The 24,156-nt window shown below is 42.3% G+C and overlaps 1 protein-coding gene across 1 annotated transcript; it reads right to left on the minus strand.

The window, feature by feature from the left end:
• Positions 1-13,135: 13,135 nt before the first annotated feature.
• LOC6630581 (keratin-associated protein 19-1) lies at positions 13,136-13,779 on the minus strand. Its single transcript, XM_002053817.4, has one exon. It carries the CDS (start codon positions 13,666-13,668, stop codon positions 13,186-13,188), a length of 483 nt encoding a protein of 160 aa, XP_002053853.1. The 5' UTR covers positions 13,669-13,779; the 3' UTR covers positions 13,136-13,185.
• Between the last annotated feature and the right edge of the window lie 10,377 nt (positions 13,780-24,156).

Raw genomic sequence — 24,156 nt, forward strand, 5'->3', positions numbered from 1 at the left:
CATATGGCGTTTTGTCAGTTCGACTTTGCAGCATGCTTGCATTTTTTCTTCTTTTTTTATATTTACATTTTTTTAACCTACACACACACACACTGGCACTCACAGAAACCTAGACAAAACGCTGGCATATATTCATGAACCTGCTGTACATCTGCATAATAGATGGCAGCAGGCGGCGGTAGGTGACGGCACTTGGCGTACATTGCCTTTTATTTTAGTGCCGTGCTGTCTGCTAAGCTGGTTGTCTGGCACTAGCTGCTTTTTGGGCGGTAAGTTTCACACGCACACACAGCGACACACACACACTCAGACACACACACACACACACACACACGCATACACACAGAGAAATATGGGAAAAAGGCAAACAATGGCTGGCAACCTAGTTATCGCCCGCCATCTTTATTGCATGCAAATGTGCGAAAGGCGGCGGAAAGGAGGCGCGTCTGTTGAAATGGCTGACGTATATGCAATACGTATACGTAATGCACCTTTGCCATGCCTTATAAAACCAACCGCATGCATATTTATCTTTAGTCAGAACCAGCACCAAAAGCATAGCCAAAGCCAAAGCCCAGGCGCCAGGCACCAAAAACTATGTGTGGAGCTGCTTTGTGGCATGCATGCCGCACATGTGTGTGCATGTGTGCTTGTGTGTGTGCGTGGGTATAAGAAATACGATATCTTAAGTGTTAAACAGGCGCTTTGCCAAACAAACTCGCAACGGCACCAGCTACAAACGAGGCACTGCCACCTTATCTTACCCTGCCTCGCCACGCCCACCTCGTTGCAATTGCAGTTGTCGTAGTCCTCGTTCTCGTCCTCGTCCTCGACTTGGAATCCGAAAAATACATATCTGGTAGCGAGCAGTACCAAAAAAAAAGGAAACAACAACATAAATAAAAAAAGGCAAAACTGCGCCGCAGAAAATAAATAAAAATGCTGCTCACTTCTGCTGCGGCGCGTTTTATGCGCACTTCAACACACACGCACGCAAACACACACACGCACACACACTCGCATATAAAGGCGCAAACAGGTGCTAGGTGCTTACCTGTCCTGCTCTCTCGCTCTGCCATTATTTGCCAGGCACTAGCTGCATTTTTGTAGTGCATCGATTCGGTCGCTGCTTATAATTCTACGCCAGAGTTGTGAATGTTTTTCTCAAGTATTTATTTATATACCCTACATATCTCGCCCTCTTACTTCCTCACTGCGCATGGAATTCTCATATGTTGAACTTGAGGGGTATATTATTTGTGTACTTGCGCAAATGACTTGTGTAAGCAGCAAACTGGAGTCTTTGTCAACAAGCATTCACGACTTCAGCACCTGGCTTTCTATGCAATTGTTTGCTTGGCTTGATTTGTAGATTTTATGAGCTGTATAATTCAATAGTATATTTCAATTTCCCCTGGCTCTCCATTAATCTAACAATATTCGGGTTTTTATATATTTTACCCTTAAAATATTTATAGATCATTTATTGAATTATTTTGAATAGTTTCATCATATCGAACCGTTCTTCAACAAAGACATAAAGTAATATCAAGGGATATCTTTTCGGCTTGCATCATTTGGCATTCTAGGTTGTTTTTGCTGAATTAGTTTTCGCGCGCGGGTTAAATGAAAATGCATTGCCCCCATGGCTGGGTTTTTGATTTGATGCGACGAAGAACACACACGAATACAGCCGCCAAAGCCACCACAGGTATGCTCGACCTAAAAATACCCAGTATCTTTTCGCATGCGCGACTTCTACATATATGAAAGTTTCAGTGCAGAAAAGTAAAGTTTTCGAGTTATGCTAACGAAACCAAGTACCTAAATCGATTTTGCTATTTTGGAAATGGGACAGGATATCGACAAAGAATATAAATTGTATCCCGAGCATAATATTGAGAAATAATTATTTCAAATTTCAATTCTCTAGCTGCGTGATCTATGTCTTCATACAGACAGACAGACGGATGCATGTGGCTAAATCTACTCAGCTCCTGCTTCAGCTTTGGCATCGGCCTTGCCTTCTTCTCCCATTTCCAATGGGTGCAGGGTATGAAAAAGAGCAGCAACAACAACAGTACAGTGCAATAACAAGAACAACAACAACAACAACAAAAGCAGAAAACCCGTAATAAGAGCATGCTGTTTGTAGCTGGCATTTTCAATTTTGATAATGGCATGGCAGCTCCTTGTGCTGACTTTTAATGCGCATATACAGCCCAGCATGCAGCATAGAAGTTTGGCCATTAAATTGGAAATCATTTTGGAAAATGCACGGCTTTTCGCCGTCAGTTCTGTTAATGCTGTTGGCGCAGCTCTGGCCGCTGCCTAATTGCTGTCTATTGCAATATTTGCATCAATTAATTAGCAACGGTTTGTCATTTGTCACGATGCGAACAAGGAATTGTTCGGACTATCTGTCAGTCAGTCAGTCGCCGCTTTGAGTAGGAGTGAAAAGCATAACTAATTAAAAGTTCTATGTTGGCTCATGAAAGGGCCAGCTGCCGTTAAAGGGTTCACATTGTGGAAACTTTTACACTCGAGCATATGAATTTCTAGGAAATCATATTTGCCCTTTTCTCTTCGTTATTATTATTATTTTTTTTTTTAATTTTGTTGGTGTGTGCTGTGAATTTAGCATGTACTTTTTAAATGAAAAAATAACTCGAATTAAGTATTTGCAATATGCTTCTTAAAATGGTCTGCAATGGATTTGACTGCGTCATGGCTTTGCATGTTTTTTCAGCTGGTTTTTTTTTTTTCGCCTCGTGGCTCATCAAATATCCAGTCACTGGGACATTTGAAAATTGATTTAAAAAACTTTTTTAATTAATTATGATGAGGTCTAAGTGCGCGGAGTGCGCGTTGGCCAATGTCAGCGTCAAAGTCGCCGATCCGCCATTCCCAGCGACCCCCTCTCTCCCACCCTCCCCGTCCCACGAATTCCATTTGCAGTGCTGTTGGCGTTGATGCTGAATTTCTGGCTTTGATGCTGCAAATTATGTTCGAGTTGAGCATTTTTTTTTCTGCTTTCGTTTCTTTATCATTGGAATGTTTGAGTTTTCACATTTCAATTTCTGGTATTTTTGAGTTCGTTCATTTATTGCCAACAAGTTCTAGCTGGATTTGGGTGTGTGTGTGTGTGTGTTGTATTCGTGTGTCTCAAAGTTAAAATTAACAAAAATTGCGCCAAAGATGCTCTCGGGGCGTTTGGTTCCTCAAACAAGTTTTGTATTAATGAAATTGCAAATACTATGTAAAACTTTCGTACATGTTTCTTTATAAACTGTCAAACTAATAGACTGAGTTTTGGCATGTCGAGTCATTGCCTGTCCCTAGGTCCGTTCGCTGTCAGGACTGACAGTCGGCACTGTCAGTGTGGCACACTGTTCAGCTGCAGCATTTCACGAGTCCTTGCAGTCGGTTGGCCCGGTTAGTCTGTCAGTTATAACTGCATAGCTGGCAACTGTGCAGTGCATTTTACAACGCTTCCATACAGGAGTTGGCCTGCCATGTGTGCGAATATTGGAGCAACTTTCTGCAGCAAAGTTTGCAAATGTATTTCAATGCATAGAAATGAATCTAATTTGTAAAATTTCATACAACAGTTGAAAAGTTATAAACGCGCAGCCACTTGCACTCTGCACACGGTTTCCCTGTCGCACCATTGCCCGCCTCAGTCACTTATACATATATATTTATACATGTATATTTATATGTATATATATATATATATATATTTATATATATTTGCCTGCCAAGCCCGCACCCATAATATGCAAGCCACTTTCCCGATGGTTTGTGTGAAAATGTCGACAACTTGGCATGCAGATTGCAAAGTTTCAAAAAGCAGCATCAGCATCAGAAGCAGCCGCACCAGCAAGAACAACAACAACAACAACAAGAACAACAACCAAAAAGACAACCCGAGTGTGCTCGACTGCAAGAATCTCTGTACCCCTCAGTCAATATAATGTTTTGGTTTGTAGCACCACACTTGAAATTCTTTCAATCCTAAAATATAGCTCATTATGAATCAGAGGGCAGTTACTTATCGATGCATTTATGCACAACATGTGCGGTCAACATTCACCTGCGCCACACCTTTGCGAATGTTATCTTGAATAACTTCTATGTTTGTTGAACAATCTTCATGAAATATTGTGGCGTAGTAGAAGCTTAAAAACGGAGTTTATTTTCCATTTTTGGGGAGAAAAAGGGCGAGTGCTTAAAAAGTGAAATACTTCTTACCTGGGCATTTAATATGAGAGCAAATTTTGCGTATAGCTTATGCTTAAAAAACAAAGTCTTAAAATCCAATCTAAAATTCGTTGTGAGTATATAAATTTCAATTTGAAGTCTTCAGCCTTTGTAGTTTTCGCGATCGATGCGTTTATATAGACGGACGGATATGGTTCGCCCTGATTAAGAATATATTTACTTTTTATTGGCATGCCTTCTGCCGCCTGTGTCAGACGCTTGAACAAAATTATGTTACCCCTTATCATTCATTTTCAATGGGTATAGGGTACAAAAAAGCAAAAAACAAACAAAAACTGAGCAGATTTAAGTGGTGCTTTGTTATGCATAAATAAAATGCTCGGCAAGAAATAAGCAGCCAGCCAACGGGTGGCAAATAGTGCAAAAGTACGGGCCAAAACATATTTTCAGTTTATTTAAAATAAATTTTACATTACTTAGCTGCAACTATAAGGCGGGTGCAGCATGGTTCATACAACTCGACCACCCACAGTGAAAGGGCCATGGCGAAAAGTAATTTACGCTCAGCCGGGTTACAAGAAGAAAAAAAACATTAGCCAGCCAGCCTGTGTCTTGGCTTGGGCGCTAGGCACAGTCAACGACAAGCAGCCAAAGACAATTTTGTTGGCACTAATTGAATGTAAATACAATTTTGCTTTGCTGTCAAGTCTTGTGTCTAGCGTCGACGACGCCCAAAAGCAGCAGCGGCAGCGGGCGGAGCGGCAACAGCGGCAGCAGCGGGTGAAGCGGCAACAGCAGCGGCGTTGAGAAACCAACCAGGCAGCTGTGTTGACTATGTTGGCGCCGCTTGACGACGACGACGACTACGTTGGCAATAAAATGAAACGAGCTGATTGTGTGCTACAAACAAGTGCAGCTGGTGCCAGCAACCTGCCTCATACTCATGCCTGCCACAGTTGCAGCAGCAGAAGCAGCAGCAGCAGCAGAAGACCCGGCTGTTCGGCTGTTCAGCTCCGGCTGCCTTTCTTGGGGCTGAAGTGTCGTTCTAACGTTTGGCACACAGATCAAGTGCAATGCAACGTGCAAAGTTCCAAAAAAGCGCAAAAATCAACAGTGTAAAATCTTTTATTTAGTGTCATCAAGTGCGATGTTGTTGCCATTGCCTGCTGCAGCTGCTGCTCAATTTGTGACAGCCCGCATTGAGTTTGTGTATGCAAAAATCTCATTTGGTAAAAGCCCAAAATTTAATTAACAAATTGCCTAACATAAGCAACGAACTACTTGTGCGTTGAGTGCATATCCAAAGTGGCAAAAACTTTTCAAGTCTTTGCTTAAAATGCAATCGACTTTTGGCACTTCAGGTGAAATCTGTCCATAATAAAAGCGTATAAACTAGATTACAACTATTATGCATGGACCACAATGTTGATACAATTAAAACGGCGCTTTAATTAAATCAATTTGTATGCGCTTTAAATTGCTTTCAAATTGCGTATACGCAGAAATTTTTAATTGAATTATTTAGCCTTTGCGCCAGCAAATTGCCCATGGAACGTAAGTGCAGCATAGTAGCAATAACAAACTGTACAACAATACATCCATCAAAAAATAGCACCAACAGGCACAACCACGTAGCCCAGCCAAAGGCAAAGACCACATTTTATATCCATTACATACGGGCTTAAATAGTTTGTAATCAAATAAGCCTCGCGGGCAACCAGCACATCTACAATATTTTACAAAACAGTTTCGTTGTCGCCAATTTCATCAAAATATTACAGATTAGTTTTGAATTTTAAAAATAACTAAATTCGATGAATATTATAAACAGCTCTTACCATGCCAGCGGTTGCTTAGTTCTATTTTTGCTGCATTATATTTCATTAAAGTTTTTAGAACAAAAAAACATAAAGAAAGTTACGTTTACTTGAGAATAAATATAGTTTATCTATATATTTTCAATAAAATGAAGTAACTTGCAGTAAATTTAAAATTTGAATTGCAGCGTTTAGTATTCCAATAATTTTCAGATAATCGATTCTTTATTATATAAATTATATCTCGCCTGGAATATTCGAAAGTTTCATAAACTTAAATTCTGCCTGTATTTAGGATATTCGTTTATTTTTTTGCATATTTGGCCACATAACCTTAAATATCAATAAGTAATTAGGCGTAAACATTGTAAGACTATAATATTTAAATTGACCTAACAGAAATGCCCTTTTTAATGTCAGAAATAAAATGTTAGAATTGCGATTAATCATTTACACAAACGAACTATACTTTTTTACATAAACATATATCTTCGAAATACTTTTGAATAGTAAAATACATATTAGAACTACGATTATCAAATTTAATTAAATTTGGATTTACCAATTGTAATTGATATGCTTAGAGGGTATTTTGCAAACAACTCCAGCACATTGTTGTCTTTATTTGCATTTAATTGAATTTAGCAAATATAGTTAAAAAAAAATATATATATATATTTATATATATATCTAATTAAAAATCAGATACCTTAAATATTGACTGGCTGCAATTGAGCTCAAACGTTGTATCTAACTCCCGCTAACAACAATGCATTTGAACTAATTAAAAATGTTTGGTTCTACATATGACAGTATAAAGTGTTGTCAAAAAATAAACAACAATTATAATTAATTCGTTATCAATTAATATTTGTTGTTGGATTATTGAGCAGTGTGCTTATTTCTTGACATGGCTGCACAACAACAATTGCAGCATCAGGTAAATGTAATTGCGAGTCATGTAAATGTAAAATACACAAAATAAAGAGTCAAATTGAATTGTGTAATATGTGTAATTTACATAATTGCATAACGGGTTTTGAGTAGCTTCCTCACAAACACTCATACACTTTGATTTCCATGGTTGTTGTTGTTGTTGTTAGTGACATGTTTGCAATTTGCACACTCATCGCTTTGCTGTTGGTTCATTTATGCAGAGCACTTGCAGAACTTGTAAATGTTCATTATCATTTCCCATTAGCATGCATATGGAACGTAATTTTCGCATTCAACGCTGTGTGGCAATGCCAGTTGGTATGCATTCAGTATGCATGCTGTTGCCAGCAGGATGCTGGTGTATTGTATTAGGCAGCATCAAGCGTGTCCCTTTATGCTAGATTTTCTGTTGCTCCCATGTGCGCCAATAAACGCATCCTTATGGCGACAAGTCGCGACGCGACGCGATGCGACGCTACGCACGCCTGATAGGCAGTTGTGCAATCAAATCAGCATCAAATCATACCAAAATTAAGTTAATTTTCCCCCTTGCGCACAGTTCATTGGGCAAGCGCATGGTATTGCGGTTTTTGCATTTTAACTAACGTTGAAAATTTTAAATGCATTTTTGTCACAGCCCCTGGACACGACTCTGGGTGGAGGAGGTGGGTGGCAAACAATGCGGCCAGGCGCAAAAGCAAGGCTTGATTGCGTTTCCGTTTAATGCAATTTTGTGGTATGAAATGCAATAATTTGTCGTGGCCCATGTGCCGCTGGGTGTTGCAGCCACATCTGTGTGAGAGTGTGCGCGAGTGTGTGTGAGTGTGTGCGAGTGTGTGATTGCGGGTGTGTCGGGCACTGTGGTTAGTCCCAGTGCCTGGGGCGTCTGAGGAAATGCGGCAGTTGACGCGTTTGCGTCACTTGTGTGTTAATATTTTGCCGATTGGCGCTGCAATATTTTGTCATTGGCAAACCATTATGAATTTATTTATTATTTTCCTGTCTGCTCTATGAAATATTTTCGCGTTGATTGCGTTTGTTTATGAGTGTGCGCACGGTGTGTGGGTGCGTGTGTGTGTGTGAGCATGTGCTTGCGACGAAATAACGCGGCGTATGCATGATTTTCAATTCGTTTTAGGCGGACGTGTGTTTTTAGCATTTTGCGTTGATGCACGCAAATTAAAGTGCAGGCAAGCAGAAATTCAATCTCTTATTTGGTGATTGTGTTCTTTTTTCCGTCGATTTTCGGGTTTTTTTTTTTTTTTTTTCAAAAGTCCCTTTATTTTTGTACTCCGGCTGTTTTGAATTAAGGAAAGCGCACGTTTTATTATTTGTTTCAATTGCCTGGCTGACGAGCAGGATGAACGAACGAAGGAACGAACGCCTGGCTCAAGCAGGACGAACGTAATCAGCAAATGTGCCAACCGGCGAACAAATTTCAGGTTTTGGCCCCAAAAGCAAAATTAGTTCAATTTGTTCAAAATCAAGCTAACGTCTGTACGTATACGGATGTATGTCCTAATGTGCCAGACAAAAGTAGCAGACAAACCAAAAAAAATAAGATAAAATAACAAAAACAACAACAACAACAAAATAAAACATAGAAGATGCCGAGCAAGAGAAGCGACTAATTCTATTTAGCATTTGGCAGAATGACTATGACGTTGGCTAACTGGCATTATTTTTATTTTTGTTTTTTTCCATTTTGTACGTAGCTCTTGTTCGCAGCCGTGCAAATGAACTCCGGCTAATTACTCAATGCAAATTAAAATTCATGTCAAGCAGATTGGATTATCCTCACGCAACATTAAATGTCGCGTTTAGCCAGGCAGCAGGAAAGGTGTTTTTCCTTTTTGCCTTTGCTCTTTTAGTTCCGACGAGTTTCGCGCAAAATGGACAACTGGAATCAGCAGCGGAAAGGACAAAGGCGAGGCAAATGGAAGGTAACGAAGACAACGCTTCAGAGCGTTCAGAGGGTGGAAGCGCAGCGCAGAGAAATCTCTTTTGAAATGCTAATGTAAAAATTCTTTAAAGAAAATTACGCAATACGTTATTTTGGTTTATTTTGCATTAAAAGTCAATTTAGTGTTAAGGCACAACAACAACAAAAAAGGCAAAAAAAAAAAAACATGCGAACAGCAGAAAAAAAGGGCAGCTAAGCGGGCGCCCCCAAAAACAAAAGCAACAACAACAACACAGCGTAGCGCCACAAAAAGGAGCTGTAGAGCGTAAAGAGCGCAACAGGATTGGGCACGGATACAGACAGGGAGACGGAAACGAGCCAGGCTTTCCAGGCGTGAACCTGGACGCGAACCGGCCGGGCCATGACAACGCAACTAACTACAGTTTGTGCTCGACGTAAATAACAAACGACCGAAAGTTAGCATTTTTATTTTGCATTTTAAGTTGATTTGCCGGCTGCGTGCTGAGCGTAGTTTCAACGGCACTCAGTCCGTAGACCCAGAACAGAGCTGGCATTAAAAAAAAAACCTAAAAAAAAAAAAAACAGCCGAACACACCCACACGTTCACATATTCCACAGACGTGAGAGTGGGCAATGGTGTACGGTGGGCAAAATATGCCGTATACTGTTCAGTACCACTGTAAATTTTGGGCAAACAATTAGATTCACATATATCTTTTTCCTATCGTTAATTTATTTATATAATTTATTTTTTTCTCATTTTCACTTTGTTTTCAAAAGCCTTTGATAATATGTTACTTGAGCTTTTTGAAACTGCCTTATTCTTAAATTTCGTTCATGATGTTCGTTCAACCATTTGGGACAAATGGGATTATGAGCCTTAAACACTTCATTTCACAATGTGCAACAAAAACATTATTATGACTACTTTGGTGCTTTTCCTTTTTTTTTTTTTTTGGCGCGAAGAATTTATTTTTATTTTTACAATTTTTTTCAACATTTTCCACCATTGTGCATTTGTGTCCTTTTTTCGTCTTATGCTTTGCGTGGGAGCTGCTGCGGCACGCTGCTCTTTATCTATTAAAACGCCTTCCAATTTGCATATTTCTGCAGCTGTAACAGCTGTCAACGCTGGACAGTGATGATGGCAGCGACGGCAGCGGCCCCGACTGCGACGCCGGCTGAGCAGCGGCGTAGGACTTATTGTAACAGCAAACGAGAAGCAGCTCTTAAGATAATGTACTCCATCCACCTCCCTCACACGTATTCGCTGCTCAGCTGATGAGTGGGAGCATCTCGCGCAAATTAAAGCTCTCGTCTGCATTTTCGGGAGAGAACTTACAAAATAGATTAAAAAAAATTGAACAATTTGCAACAATCGTGTAGTCAATGTGCTCGACGAGAAGATATCCCATGATATGGGATAGTGTGTATTTAAAAATTTGCTAATATTTCTGCAGCGTGTTAAAAAATACAATGTATATCAATTTAACCTCGAAATAAAAACTCTAATGCATTTTTGATCAACTGCCATGCATTAGGACGCAGTTATCACATATTGCTGCGAATGCAGGGTATGAAGCAGCGCTTAACAATGCATTTGTCCAGGTCTATTAATGACCTATAATGCATAGCATATTAGCTGTGATGTCAAACAACAAGGAACAAAGATTGTATTGTCCATATGGCATTAACAATTAATTGCGTCATTTTATAGAAATTTCGTTAGGTTAACAAGTTAACAACAACATGCGCCAAAAATGTTTTGTGTTTGCATGGACATTGTGTTTGCGGAAGGGCATTTGTATAGTCGTAGCAGCGGCAACCACTTGACTATTTTATTTTATTGTGTTTCTCTGTTCGGCTTGTTACGCTGTCGCATTACCTACATCAAGTGTCACTTTAAAACGCATTTTTCTTTTCGTCCGGCCCCACAACCCAGCACGCCTCCCAAGTGCTGCTCAAAGCTGTCGGCACTGTGCTTATCTAAGGGCTATTGTTTGGTATGCCCGTCGCGGCGCTTGTAAACAATTCCATGCACATTAAGTTCCAATTAAGTAACATTCAAGTCGAATCGCTGCCCGTCGACGGCTTGTTGCCGTCGTCTATGGGTAAATTGCGGTTTGTTTGGTTTTCGGGTGGCAGCAGCAGCAGATTGCTTTGTTAATATTAATTTGTCATTAATTTCAACGACATCAGCTTACAAGCAGCTCGTTTAAAATGCATTGATAAGCCAAGTGGCCTGGCAGCCAGCTGTTTTCCTACACGCCCGACCAACACACGCACACACACACTCAGCCATCAGATAAGTTTAATGCGCTTTAAACTGTTTGGCTACGGCTTGGGGGGCTGTCTTTGTGAGTGCTATGCAGCAACTCCTTGGTCAAGTCCTTTTCAAAACTAAACACAACTGTTGCTTGCACACTTGTACGCTCAAAGGGTGCGAGCTTTTTAGTTGCGGCCTGACCGCGACCATTTTCTTCTTCTCGTCTTAACCTGTCTATCTAGCCATCAGTTAATGGCCAATCTTTTTTAATACCCTACAAGGCCGAGGATTCAACGGGTCTACTGCAGTAGTATGCATCTTTTTTGTCTTTACACCACTTAAAAGATTAGCAAATACAAAAAAAGCATATTTGAAAAACAATTTCACTCTTTTTATTTAAACATAAGTATATACGTGGTATTTGCTAGGAGAACCTGAGCCATAGAACTCTTGTCAGCCGTGTCTTGAGTGTTTGCTATTCGAATTTCTAGACTATCGGACTGCCAAAGGATAAGCTGTTGATGTGTTCTTGGAAGCAAGCCCTATTTTTGCCTGGCGTTGAACTATGCAAGAGTAAATACTCAACTGGAAAGGTCTCGACGGACGAAACTCTTTATTCAGCGCTACTTTGTACAACATTTACATGTAAACAGGCAGTCCAGATTCACAAAGCGTAAGAATGCATTTAGCTTATGTTGCCTAGCAGCTTCACAGCCATTCAGATAGCTAGTGAGTCACGCAATGCCAGCTTAGCATCAGTTGGCTACAAAATATTCTGGGCGTAGGCTTTGACCATTCTGGCTGGCAGCGCATAAAAGGCGCGTGTAGAGCGCTCTCAATGCAACCGCAGCAGTCAAAAGCTGAAAGGGACCACTCTGTTACCTTTGAATGGGTAAAAAAAAAAATAAAATAGAGAAAAAATAGAGGTGTTATCTGATTGCCATTTTAAACACAGCAGGCGGCGAGGGCATTTAAAAGCCGAGCAAAACAAATACGCGCACATAAAAAATTAAATCACATGCATAGACTATTCACTGGATACACTGGGTGGCTGCTCAAAGGGGCATTAAAAAGAATTGCACACAAAGTATTTGCAATTGCAAAGTGGCAAATAGATTCTAGCAATTGCAAATTCTGATATTCTCGGTATTTTCCAACCCCAAGTATCTTTCGTATATATATATATATATGTCATTTGAATAGTTGGTCAGCTAATGATGGAATCAACTGGACCACATGCTGACAATTTTGTATTTAAATTCAGAGCATTTCGTGCTGTAGTTTAAATTTGCAATTCGTTTATAGCTTCTATCATTAGGTAAGAGCATTACAGCTTTATCAATGCTCACATTCTCGCATTAGCCTCAGCTTCACTTCTTTTGCAATTGGTCTATCGCTTTGACCAACTCTGTTTGCTTTCACTCGGCGAGAGAGACGGGCTGAATGCTTTAAGCTGGTGCAGCGGTGCGTATGAGCAATGCAACTTGACTGAAGTCACACTAATTAAATGGCACTACACAACTTGGACTTACGACATGGATAATGACGCTCCTCTAGCGCCTTGCTGACACAGTGCACAGTCCAGCAGTATCGGTAATTAAAATCTAAAAAGGATACAGCTCTTCCTGTCTACCGTTGCAGCCGCGTGGCTCACACTCATTCTCCAAGTAGCCCGCTGGCACTCGGTACTATTTGCTTAATCTGTAGTTATCGCCAGCTGTGCGTTCCAAGTGTATTTGTGTGTGTGTGTGTGTGTGTGAGAGTGTGCCACAACTGAGAGCTCTTGTTAACGTTGGGGTAAGCAAATAATGAGGTGAGCCACACGAGCTTTTAATGAATGAAAGCAGTAATCGTTTTGAATCGCAGAGCATTTAAGCGTGTCAATGGAACGGGACATGGTACACAGGACAGTGGACATTAGGTAAATACGCTACCGAATAGCTATTAAGGTAAAACATTTGGACTCAATTTTCCACCGTAAATCTATATACATATATATTTCGATTGACAATTTGGTTTCACATGAATGGCGATAGCTGGGAGATGCCGAAACTGCCGGAGAACGGATATCCATAACTATAACCATAACCATAAGGACGACCATAATATCCGCTGCCCAATAGGCCACCGCCGTACGTACTGCCATAAGGATAATAAGGATTACGTATGCCAGCACCATATCCTCCATATCCACCATATCCACCGTAACCGCCATATCCACCGCCATATCCGCCATATCCTATGCCTCCAAGTCCGCCAATGGCACCCCCATAGCCGCCAATGCCACCCAATGCACCGCCATAGGCTCCATACCCGCTGCCATAGTACGACGGATAGCCTCCAAAGCCGATTTGTCTGGCAACGCGTGCTCCGCTTGCCGCCCCTGGCTGTGCCTCCGGCCTGGCCGCATCTTCCTCCTTCAGGGGCTGGCCAACTGTTGCGTCCAAGTAGCAGGCGACGATTAGCAGCGCATATAATCCAAATAAGGCGCAGTTCCGCATTGTGCCGGGACTCCTTAAGCTGTTTACCTAGCGAGCTGCTTGAATTTGTGTATAGCTGTTGTTATGTGGTGACCGTGTGGTTTGTGCGTTCGTGTGGTGCTGTGCAGCCAACTGTGACCCGGCCAGCGAATGTTTTGGCCATTTATAGCCTAAGAACTTTGCGCATAAAATAGAAACTTTTGTTTCGCTTCTTTTTTTGGTGTTCGTTTTTTTTTTGTTGTTGTTGTTGCTTGTTAGCGAAATGAGACGCTAATGTAAACGTCATAAAACAAACTATTTAAATATGCGATTGCGGCCAAAATGGAACAAAAAGCCAATTCATGTGGCCAGGCCAGCAGCTACCAGTTGCCGGCTATTGCCAACGCCATTGGCCCGCACGCTAAGTGGCGTTCATGAAATCGAATGGCTCACTGGATGTTTAAAGAGCAAAACATTTTACTTTGCGCCAGGTAACTTCAACTTTTGCTTGCCACTTGCTCCGTTCCCGTTCCTGTTAACCTTAACCGGCACTTGCGGTCAGGTAAGCTGAGCAAATGTGCTAATTTCATTTGAAGGTTAGTTATGCTATTGACCAGGCCAAGACCCCTTGGGCCGACACCGGGCGTACCGCACAAGGTTCGCCGCACGCACACGTCATAAGCTTCAACTTTTGGTGCGTAAGTGTAAATTGCTGTTTGCTGTTTGTTGTTTGTTGTTGTTGTTTGTTGGTGTCGGTGTTGCTGTTGTTGTTATTATTGCTGCTTTTGCTGTTGTTGCTGTTGTTTGCCTATTTGCCAGCTTGTTTGTTCGCAGGTTTGTTTTTGTTTGGCTAGCTGTTTGTTTTATGCGCGACCTGGCCATTAACAATGCTCGATGGCTCTATGCCTCACGTCACTTTGCGACTTGTCGCATGAGCCACGTTTTGTTTTTTTTCTTATTCCATAGCTTAAGCCAAATCTACAGGCAGCGCCATCGCATCAATTTTTATTCATTTATGCAGAATGATCGCCTCATCGCAGAGTTGTTGTGGTTGTTGTTGCTGTTTAATTTGCTTATTCAAATTTAAACGTTTTAAGCCAGTTCAAAAAGTGGGTCAATTAACGACGTCAACATCAATAGCTGCACATTTTGGCGTGTCAGCCTGGGCCAGAAATCTATCCTATCCAATTTCAGGCTAGTCGTCACCAGCGGTAAGGCATACAAGCCTGCTGCATAAATTAGCGTGGGGCCAAAACAAAAAGCAGTTAAAATTAAAATTGCATAAAAGTTGTGGCCTGGTCAAATGCACAGATAGAGACAGGAAAAGAGAGAGAGAAACATAGTGGAAGAGGGCGAGTGAATGAGAGGGGGGGAAAATGAGAGAGGAGACATAGCGGAAGAGAGGGGTAGAGAGCCAGAGCCAGAGAAAGCTCTAGCTAGATGGAAAGAGAGAGAGAGAGAGAGAGAGAGGGAGATCGAAAGAGATAGTAAGAGATAAAAAAAGAGAGGAAGAGGGAGGGAAAGATAGTAGAGAACGGTGAAACAATTATAGAACGAGAGATAGGGGAAGAGAGATAGGGAGAGAGAGAGATTAACATAAAAAGAGAGAGAGAGAGACAAAGAGGGCAACATAGAACGAGAGAGAAAGAGGGAGGGAGAGAGAAAGAATTAGAGAGAAATTAATAGTGAGAGGGGGTCAGAAAGAACTAAGAACATAAGTTAGAAACGATACGGGTTTGCAGATATATATATATATATATATATATATGTTAGGAATAGTTAAGCTGAGTTCGGTTAAAATATTTTAAATAACAGAACAGTATTCCATATAAAAACTCAACTGCGTGTTTCTATGCAACCAACTGATATAGTAGCTCGTAAGATTTTGTTCTTGTGTAAGATTAGGTTGAAAAACAAAAGGTAGGCGTTATTTCTGTTTTAAAAGAGTTTAGGAAATAACTTTTTGTTAGATATATTAAGGAGAGTATCAGGATAACTGAAACAAGCAGGCTAGAGACTTGGAATCTTGAATTCCTCTAGAAGGTCAAGTTTGCTTTTCATCCTTGTTAATTTGTCTTGATTCTATGAAAACTCGATATCGGAATCTGGGTTTGAGAACAAGTATCTCAGCAAAAATTCACTTATTGGTTGAAATCCTGATTGACAGCATTTCTCGGAACAAGTATCTCGTATAGAATACACAGATCCAGAATACTTCGTTTCTCCCCAAAATTGTGTTTTGGGGACTCTCGACTAGAGAATTCTTACTTATTTTATTAAATTGTTAAAAATGTATATTTTGAACAGAAACATGAGCGTTGCCCAGTAAAGACATTTAAATGGCCGGCTGGCAGCCAGTTGAGCAGCCACTTGACCAGCTGCCCTTGGTGTATTGAGAGGGCAACTGAGCGGACTTGTCTGGTTGCCTAATAAGTTTCCGTTATTATTATAGAGCAAGGGGCTATTGTTGTTGCTGTTGTTTACGCTTAGCTAGACAGTTAATACCAAATGCTCTGCTCGGAGTATTCATTTCATTTGGGAGTAAGGGCAATGTTTATGCCTGGCCAAAAGTTTACGCAGTTTCAGCCAAACCACTTCTAGTTTTATGGTCCTGCTATCGCTTAGCCAAAGTGTTGGCGAATTCATATGAATTGGCTTGGCCATGATGCTTAGTTCCTTTGGAAGCAGCTCCAACTTTCTGGCAATTAGACCTTGGCAAAGAAGCCGCTGCTCGATGCCGTTCATGTAGTAAAACTAAAGTTTTGCAACAAAAATGAGTAAATTAAATTTCTGCTTGATTTAAAGTAGATGCTGGCGGAGTTTAACTAATTCACCCGATTGTTAAGTCGATTGACGGCTAAGCCTAAACCTATTTGCGGCAATTACTCGGGCACCAAGTCTTTTGTGCCAAAATTCGCTTGAGGCGCTTTATACAAAATAAAATAAATATATAAATGCTGCTATTTATAACAAAGAAATGAATTGCACCTTATCTCAATTGCCAGCCAGGCATTTTGGTCTCAAATTGCCACCCCCACGTTTCTAGTGGGCGTTTGTCGATAAAGATTAAAGGCTGACTGTAAAATGTCGCTTTTGACAAGCGGATTTTATTGTTAAAAAATTAACTCGGCTTTAAATTTACGCCTTTTGTTATCCCTTGACCTTAGCGTGGTCGACACGCACACAAACACGCACACACACACAAGTATTCGGCCCAGCCCACATTTATAAAAGTTTCTTTCAGCCTCTATGTGCGCTGGTCGGGCATAAAGGAAAAAATGTCTTTAGATTGAAGCTATGGCTCGGCATTTCATTGCATACCCTTACAGATGCCGATGCGATGCTTTAAGAAACATTTTCTGAAAGTTTTCAAAGAACAAATGTTTGATATGCCGTTAAAAAGGATGTTCAAAAAAATTGTTTATATATTCTTGAGCGACATTCAAAAGTTGATAACAAACAAGACTCTATATGTAAATAGCTGGCCAGGGGCGTTAGAGTGTGAAAGTATCTTGACTTTCTTGCCTCGCCATGTCATATCTTATCGAGGGCGTGTCTCAATAAATCTACAGCACCTCTGTACAATATTTGGGCTGTATCCATCCATCCAAGGGACCCAACAGCTGGCAGAAGAACTGGGAGCAGCAGCATCAGCCAAAAGCCGTTCTAACTGATTATCCATGTTGTCCGAGAGGAGCAGCGGCAGCAGCTGATTGATTTGTTATTGAAAATATTAGGCCTGCTTGGAAACTGGGATCGATTTCGGCATGGTGTTGGTGGGGGGCGTGGCTGAAACGTGCTGTTGGATACGCTTGAAACTTTTATAACTTTATGAGGGCGCTGTAATTTGATATCGCAAAGTTTTTTATTGCCTTTTATAGGCTTATAATTTGGCCGCGATGCTGTTGCTGTTGCTGTTGTTGTGAGCTATTGCTGGCATTGTTGTGGCAGCAAGAGCTGCCTGGGTTGGCGGGCCCACAGGGTGTATGCTTGTTGTGGCAGCTTTTTGTTTACACGTTATTTATGGCTTATAAATACGAGTACGTCTGTTCGTAAGCATGTATCATTTACGTTTTGAGGGGCACTCGGGGGCTCGGCTTTGGGAAATTGTAAACAACTTACATGTGGCCTCTGCGCGCACGAAATCTCTTAATGAGCATTCGAATTGGCATAATGCTGACAATGAAATTGCGTATACGTATAATTGGATTAGTGGTCTGTGTACTTAGCTTATTGTTGCGATATTGTTGTTGTTGCTGCTGCTGCTTCGACGATATAATTAGCAGCGAGCGAGTCCCAGAACAGGTTAGTTTTGTCATGCGGCAGGCTTACTGTTTATTCTGGCAACAGAACAACAATTGAGGCAGCAGCATGAGCCGGCGGCTCTTTAAGGGGATTTTTCTTGGCCATTTGTTAATGCTCAGGAAATTTAATTGCTCGAAAGGGTCAGCGTCTCGTTAAGAATTAACGGGCATGCCGCTGCTTCTCCCTATATAAAGAGTCAAGATGAGTGTTTGCCACATTTTAGTAGACTCTGTGCCCCACAGCGAAGGGCAATGCGTGTGCTCCATTTATATCTAATAGTGCTAAGTGCTCTGTTGCCCATGCTGGGTGCAAGCAGCACCAGAGACGGCCACCCAGCAGCGGAAATGAAGCAACTGTTGTTGGCGGATGTAAATCAGGCAACGGATCAGCAGGAGATGCCGGCTGTGCGCTCGGTCAGGCAGCTAGGCAACGCCCGGCGTTTTGGCGGCGGCAGATTTGGCGGGGGCGGACTACGCCGTTTTGGAGGCGGCGGCTTACCTTTTGGCGGCGGCGGAGGACGATTCGGTGGCGGCAGGCGGCGCTTTGCCAATCCTGGTTTCTATCCGCAACCATTTGGATTTTTTGGCTAAATTATAAAATTTTAATGTACATATGCTATAAGATCAAAAGTGCTTAGCAATAAACGTATCCAACTTTTAATTAAGCAAATACGAAACTTGTTTTTGCTTAAGCAGCGTCTCTTAAATTGTTATAAATACTTGTAAGTGGCCCTGGCAAAGATTATTGCTTTCAGCGCAACGACTAAGCCATCCCATAAGATGCGCTCTTTCATGTTTCTGCGCCTGACGTTAAGTGTGCTGCTATTTGGCTTTGTTCTGGAAGCAGCAGCGGATGCGAATGCACCGCAGCTAGCGGAAATAGGTCAATAGAATGTTGAAGAGCTGCCGGACAAGTCACACCATGAGCGAGTGCGTCGTCATGGTTTTGGATATAGACCTGGATGCAACATACCAGGTTATTATGTAGGCTGCTTTTTACGACGTCGTTATTACGGTGGATACGATGGCAGCTTCTTTTCCTTTGATCCAATCTATGGTTAAATCTTAAAAGGAGCCCAATTTTGATTTTTAAATAAAGGCCAAGACAGTTAAACAAACGGACAGATATAGACGCAGCTGATGCATCAACGGGTTAATGTTTGGCTGAGCTGCGGGCGCTGGTAGATTTTTATTTCAAATCACGTTGAGTGACACAGGACAAGAAACTTAATCAGTAATGTTAACGATGTCAGTTGGAATCGCCGGATGGCGGCCTGTGGCACACAACGGGTTTGTTTCGGGTCGCGTTGCCGCATTTTGTTCTAATTCATATGCGTTTCAAGTTTTAATTACGTGGTGGAGACGAAGAAAAAGAATGAAAATAGACGAGAATGCGAATGTGGATGGACGTCTTCTGTCTTGGCTTGACTGACAGCAGGGCAGGCGGCGTTGCACCAACATGAAAACAACAAAATACGCCCAATCAGCGCAGCAAGAGCGGAAGCGACACGATACACAGGACACAGATACAGATACAGACAGAGATACAGATACAAATACAGATACAGATACAGAGACAGCTACGGATACAGCCACAGAGGGCTGGCAAAAAAAGGGCGAAAAAATTAAGTAGCGAAATCAGCGGGCAAAAAAAAAGCAAGTAAACAAGTAAGCATGTATTACATTACGTGTTTGCTAGACTTGGAGTTACCCTGCAGCCAGATCTCAGAAAGTCTAAGCTAACTTTGCAAATGCATAAGGATTTTATTTTTATTAGTAAACAATAAGATGCTTTGCATAAAAAGATTAAGAATATGTGTATATTTACAAATAAAGTTTCCCGATTGAGTTGCGGAGATGCGTTAATTGGCAGTGCAACAGGGTATAACAAGAAAGAGAAAAGAGTGGAAACAGCGTAGGGCAGACACGCACAGAGTAATACGGCACAATGCAGAGCAAAGAAGAACACAAGTCTAACAGGATAAAGGCGTTGCATGCCAAGGATTATCTGTGGCAGTGGAAAAGAGAAGCTGGCAACACGAGTGGAAGAAAAATAATGGTAGCACGCAAAATTGTGAACTCACTTGACGTGGCTCATTCTGGTTGAGTTGCCTGCCCACGCCCGACCCACTCCATGCTCCACTCCATCAGCACAGCTCGCTGGCAGCAGCAGCCAGCACAACAACTCAACCTCACCCACATCCAAATGCCAAACGGCATGACGATGTTGTTTGCCGCTGACGGGCTCGGCGGTGGCATTGCTTCTTAGCTCCGTGTGCCGGCCAAATCAGCGTGCCAGCAACAGCAACAGGATGAGACACACAAAACGCACAAGATTTGGCCAACAGCATAAATATGCGCAAGCCAATGGTAACAGATGGCCAAATCGCTGCTGCTGCTGCTGCTGCTGCCACAGCTGCGATCGGCAGGGGTAGCCCAAGCTTCAAGACTTTGGCTGTGCGTGCGTGTTTTCTGTTGCCGGCAGGCGCGTTGGTATTGGGATGGAGGTATGGGCCACAAAAATATTCCCAGTAATTAACAATTACATGGAAGCGAACCAATGTTGTTTGGCTGGCAGCTTGACTTGCTTGGCCAGGGCCGGATGCTTGAATTGGTAACGCACAGCTTGATTGACCGTCAGCAGTTATCAGAATGAGTGCCTGTCAGTCTGTTTAGCTGTGTGTAAGCGCGTTCGTGTGTGTGTGTGTGTGTGTGTGTCTGTCTGAGAATGTGGCAGTAATCGTATTCGGCCGTCACACTCGTCAATTTATTTTCATGTTTATGCCCGAATAAATACAGAAATTAAGTTTTCCTCATTCATATTTTGGCCACTACGCCAAAATGTTATTCAGTTCATTTTCAGCTCGTTTTTCAGCACTTAGCACTCAGCACTGCCACTGGGCATATCGAAATCAAAAATTTGCTACATGACTTGTTATTCCATTGGCATTCCCGAGCTAAGTCTGGAAAGTATGCATTGAAGCACTTTAGCCGATCTGCACACAAAATGTTTGTGGCTTAACTTTTCTCTGTATTTCGCATATTTCAAATATTTGGATCTGTTTTAGTCATTAGCCAGGCCACATTGTGTGCATTTATGTGATCTTTTTGCTGGATGAGCTGTTTTGTGTAATTGTATTTGCGGAAAAGGCCTGAGCAAGAGAGAGAGAGAGAAAAAGAGAGAGAGAGACCTCCAGATTGGGTGGGTGCTATGGCAGACAGAAAGTTTGCCATTTGAAAAATGTGGGGAAAATCCCTAATTAAACAGTTTGTCAGTAATGCAAATAAACTTCGTTAAACTTTTGCGTACCGCTAACGACAAGGCTGGGCACAAAGGCGAACGCTTCCCACTTCCCGCTGCCCCTACCCGGCGACTAGCGGCCCATCCATTTTTGCTTATTATTTTCGTTGCTTATTTTTTTTTTCGCCAAACACACAAAAATGTAATTATTAAAAAATTATGCTAAACACGCAATAAAAAGTTGGTAAGAAAAAATTAACGAAAAACTCCAAGACCAACGGATGGAGGCAAACAGAAATTAAAAAACGAACAAATACAAAAATAAAAAAAAATGAAAAGAAAAAATGTATTTTTAAGAGGCAAATGGTCAAGTTACAATTTTCTTGTTTTTTGCTGTGTATTACTTGCCCGCATGAAAGAAAAGAAAACGGCAAAGCAACAGGAATAAAAACAGAAAAAAAAATTAACAATTGTTAATTTGAAAATTGCACACAAATGCGTAATGTGAAAGTTTTTGCGTCCCGTTCGCAATGTTGGACTTGGGCTACGCGCAGTTTGGCTGGGCCACTTGTTAAGTGTTAATGAAATAATTATGCCAACTTTTGTCGGGACTGCGGCGGTGCACATGACTGCCCATTCGCACCACCATCGAACGGCATATATATATATACATATATAAGGATACATATATATATATATATGTATACGAAAGTCCTGTGGGGCGTGCAGCATCCTCATGGCCACTTCAGTTTTATTGTGCGCCTCCCCAGCGCACAATGAAGTGTGAGCTTTGGCCCCACCGCACCCATCATATGCTTCTCCTCTTTTTTTTTTTTTGGTTTTTTTTTTAATTCGATAAACTGCCCTCTAAAGACGCCCAGAGACGATGTCGCGGAGGACGACGACAATGCTGTCGACCTTGGGCTAAGCCTGCGCCTAAAAGCAGGCAACGCTTTTGTGCTCGCGAGGCCTTCCAACGACTAAGCCGCTTAATTACAATAAGTTGGGCCTGCGGGCGCAGCCTGCTATTTACTTAAGACGCGAAAATGTGATTAACAAGTGTGAAAAGCCGTTTGGCCCCTTAGCTCCAACTTCAACTTGTGTCTTATTTTTATTTCACTTAATTTTATTATTTACCCTCTGCCGCACAGTTTTCGCGCAAGTTTCATTTTGCTTGAATAACTTTAATTAATTTAGTTGGTGTGTGCGTGTGTGTGCCGCGTATATGCTAGCATTCAATTACTTAAAAATTGCATGGCGAAGTGTTGGGGATTTGACTTAAAAATTAGCGCAAGTTTTTGCCCAAACGACCCTCGCCACCCACAGCCGCTTTAAAAGCTGCGACAATGCAGGACAAAGTTGCTGCCACAAAGTTTTTGTGGCATGGCCTGCGCGCCACATGCATCATTATCAAGCCCAATGACAGGTGTGCGCATGCCAATTTGAACAGCTCTAATTGAATTTAGTAAACTATATATGTATCTGTGTGCGGCTCACTGTCTGTTGCTTGTTGTCTGCACTCGACTCTCGACTGCCGACTGTCGATTGCCGACTGTCGACTGCTGGGTTTTGTGGGGGCGCGCTGCCGAAAAACTTTCACGCTGTCATTGTAATACACACCTTATCCGAATGGCTGCCCCCCCCCGACCCCATTGGTGGTTCATTGTTTTGTTGCTAGTAGCTGGGAGCAGGAAGCTGGGTGCTAGCGGGCTGGGGCTGGGAGGCTGGCACCGTAGTTGCAGGCTGCGTGTCGTGCAAATCCCAGGCAAGTTGTTTCACCCCGCCTGCTGCTAACGCCGCCAAACAATTAACGTTAATGGATCATGGTAACTTTTTCGCCTTTTTCCACTGTGGAATCCCAGCGGTGCGTGTAAACTGGCAAAAGTAGCAAAAGCAACAAACTGCGACACACACACACACACAACGCATCATGGCAGAGCGGTGCCGGAGGGGCCACAAGAAGCTCAGCAGTGCCATCTAAAGGACTACTCCTGCTGCTCCTCGGCTTCATCATGGCATGTGAGAAGCGGCATGGCTGCTGCCGCTGGTGTGTCTCTTCGTTAGACTGGCAACCAGGATGTCTTTCGACACCGTCGCCAGTCTTTGGCAAGTTTTCTGCTGTCTTTTGCTGTTTTGCGTGCTCCCTCTACAAGTTTCTGCCACTTTTCACTTTTCTTTACCATTTCTTTTTGGTTCTTTTCTTTTCTGTTTCCCTTACTTTTCGATTTGTGGAGCTAGCGAGCGAATGAGCGAGCAACGCGCTCAACTTTTAACACACTCAAGTGTCGTAATTTTGGCTGCTTTTTCGCACACAAAACAATATTAATGCTGGTAGTTTGCGGGGTCGGGAATGGGTGTGTGCATGGGGGGCTGGGTATTGGTTGCGTGCTGTGGGTGGCGCCGGGTTATAGCCAGCCTGGGGCCAACCACCCAATGGAAGTTAAATGAAAAGTTTTGCTTGCGCTGCAAACACGTCGCTTCCTGTCGTCTGCCGCTTTTGCTATGCGTCGCTGATTTTGCTGACTGACTTTTAGGCTTCGAGTCAAGTTGCCGTGCACACACACACACACACACATACACACACACTTAGACAGTGCGACGCACTGGAGGCGTGTGCGTGTGTACACATGTAGGCAATAGGAGAATGTATGCCAACTATTGAGCATGTTTTCAACAGGCATCGCTGGCCAACCAAAACTCCCACTGCGTTGCGAAATTAAGCTGAATGGGGTAAAAGCGGAAGTTGCGTCGTCAGGCACGAAGAACCAGCACAGCCAAAAGGTGGGCCAGATGGAGTTGCCGGCAGCTAGCAACAAGCAGCAGGCAGCAGGCAGCAAAAAACTTTTGGGGCAAAGCTTAAAAGTTATTAGCGTTTTGGGGCCAGCAGCTAAGCAGCGCTCCAGCTCGCTCTCACGCTCATTCTCCTTATTGCCACTCATTCACTATCTCACTCTATGTGCGCTCTCTATCTCTCTCTGCCTCTCT

This window comes from Drosophila virilis, chromosome 2, assembly GCF_030788295.1.
Source record: "Drosophila virilis strain 15010-1051.87 chromosome 2, Dvir_AGI_RSII-ME, whole genome shotgun sequence".
Lineage (NCBI taxonomy): Eukaryota > Metazoa > Arthropoda > Insecta > Diptera > Drosophilidae > Drosophila > Drosophila virilis.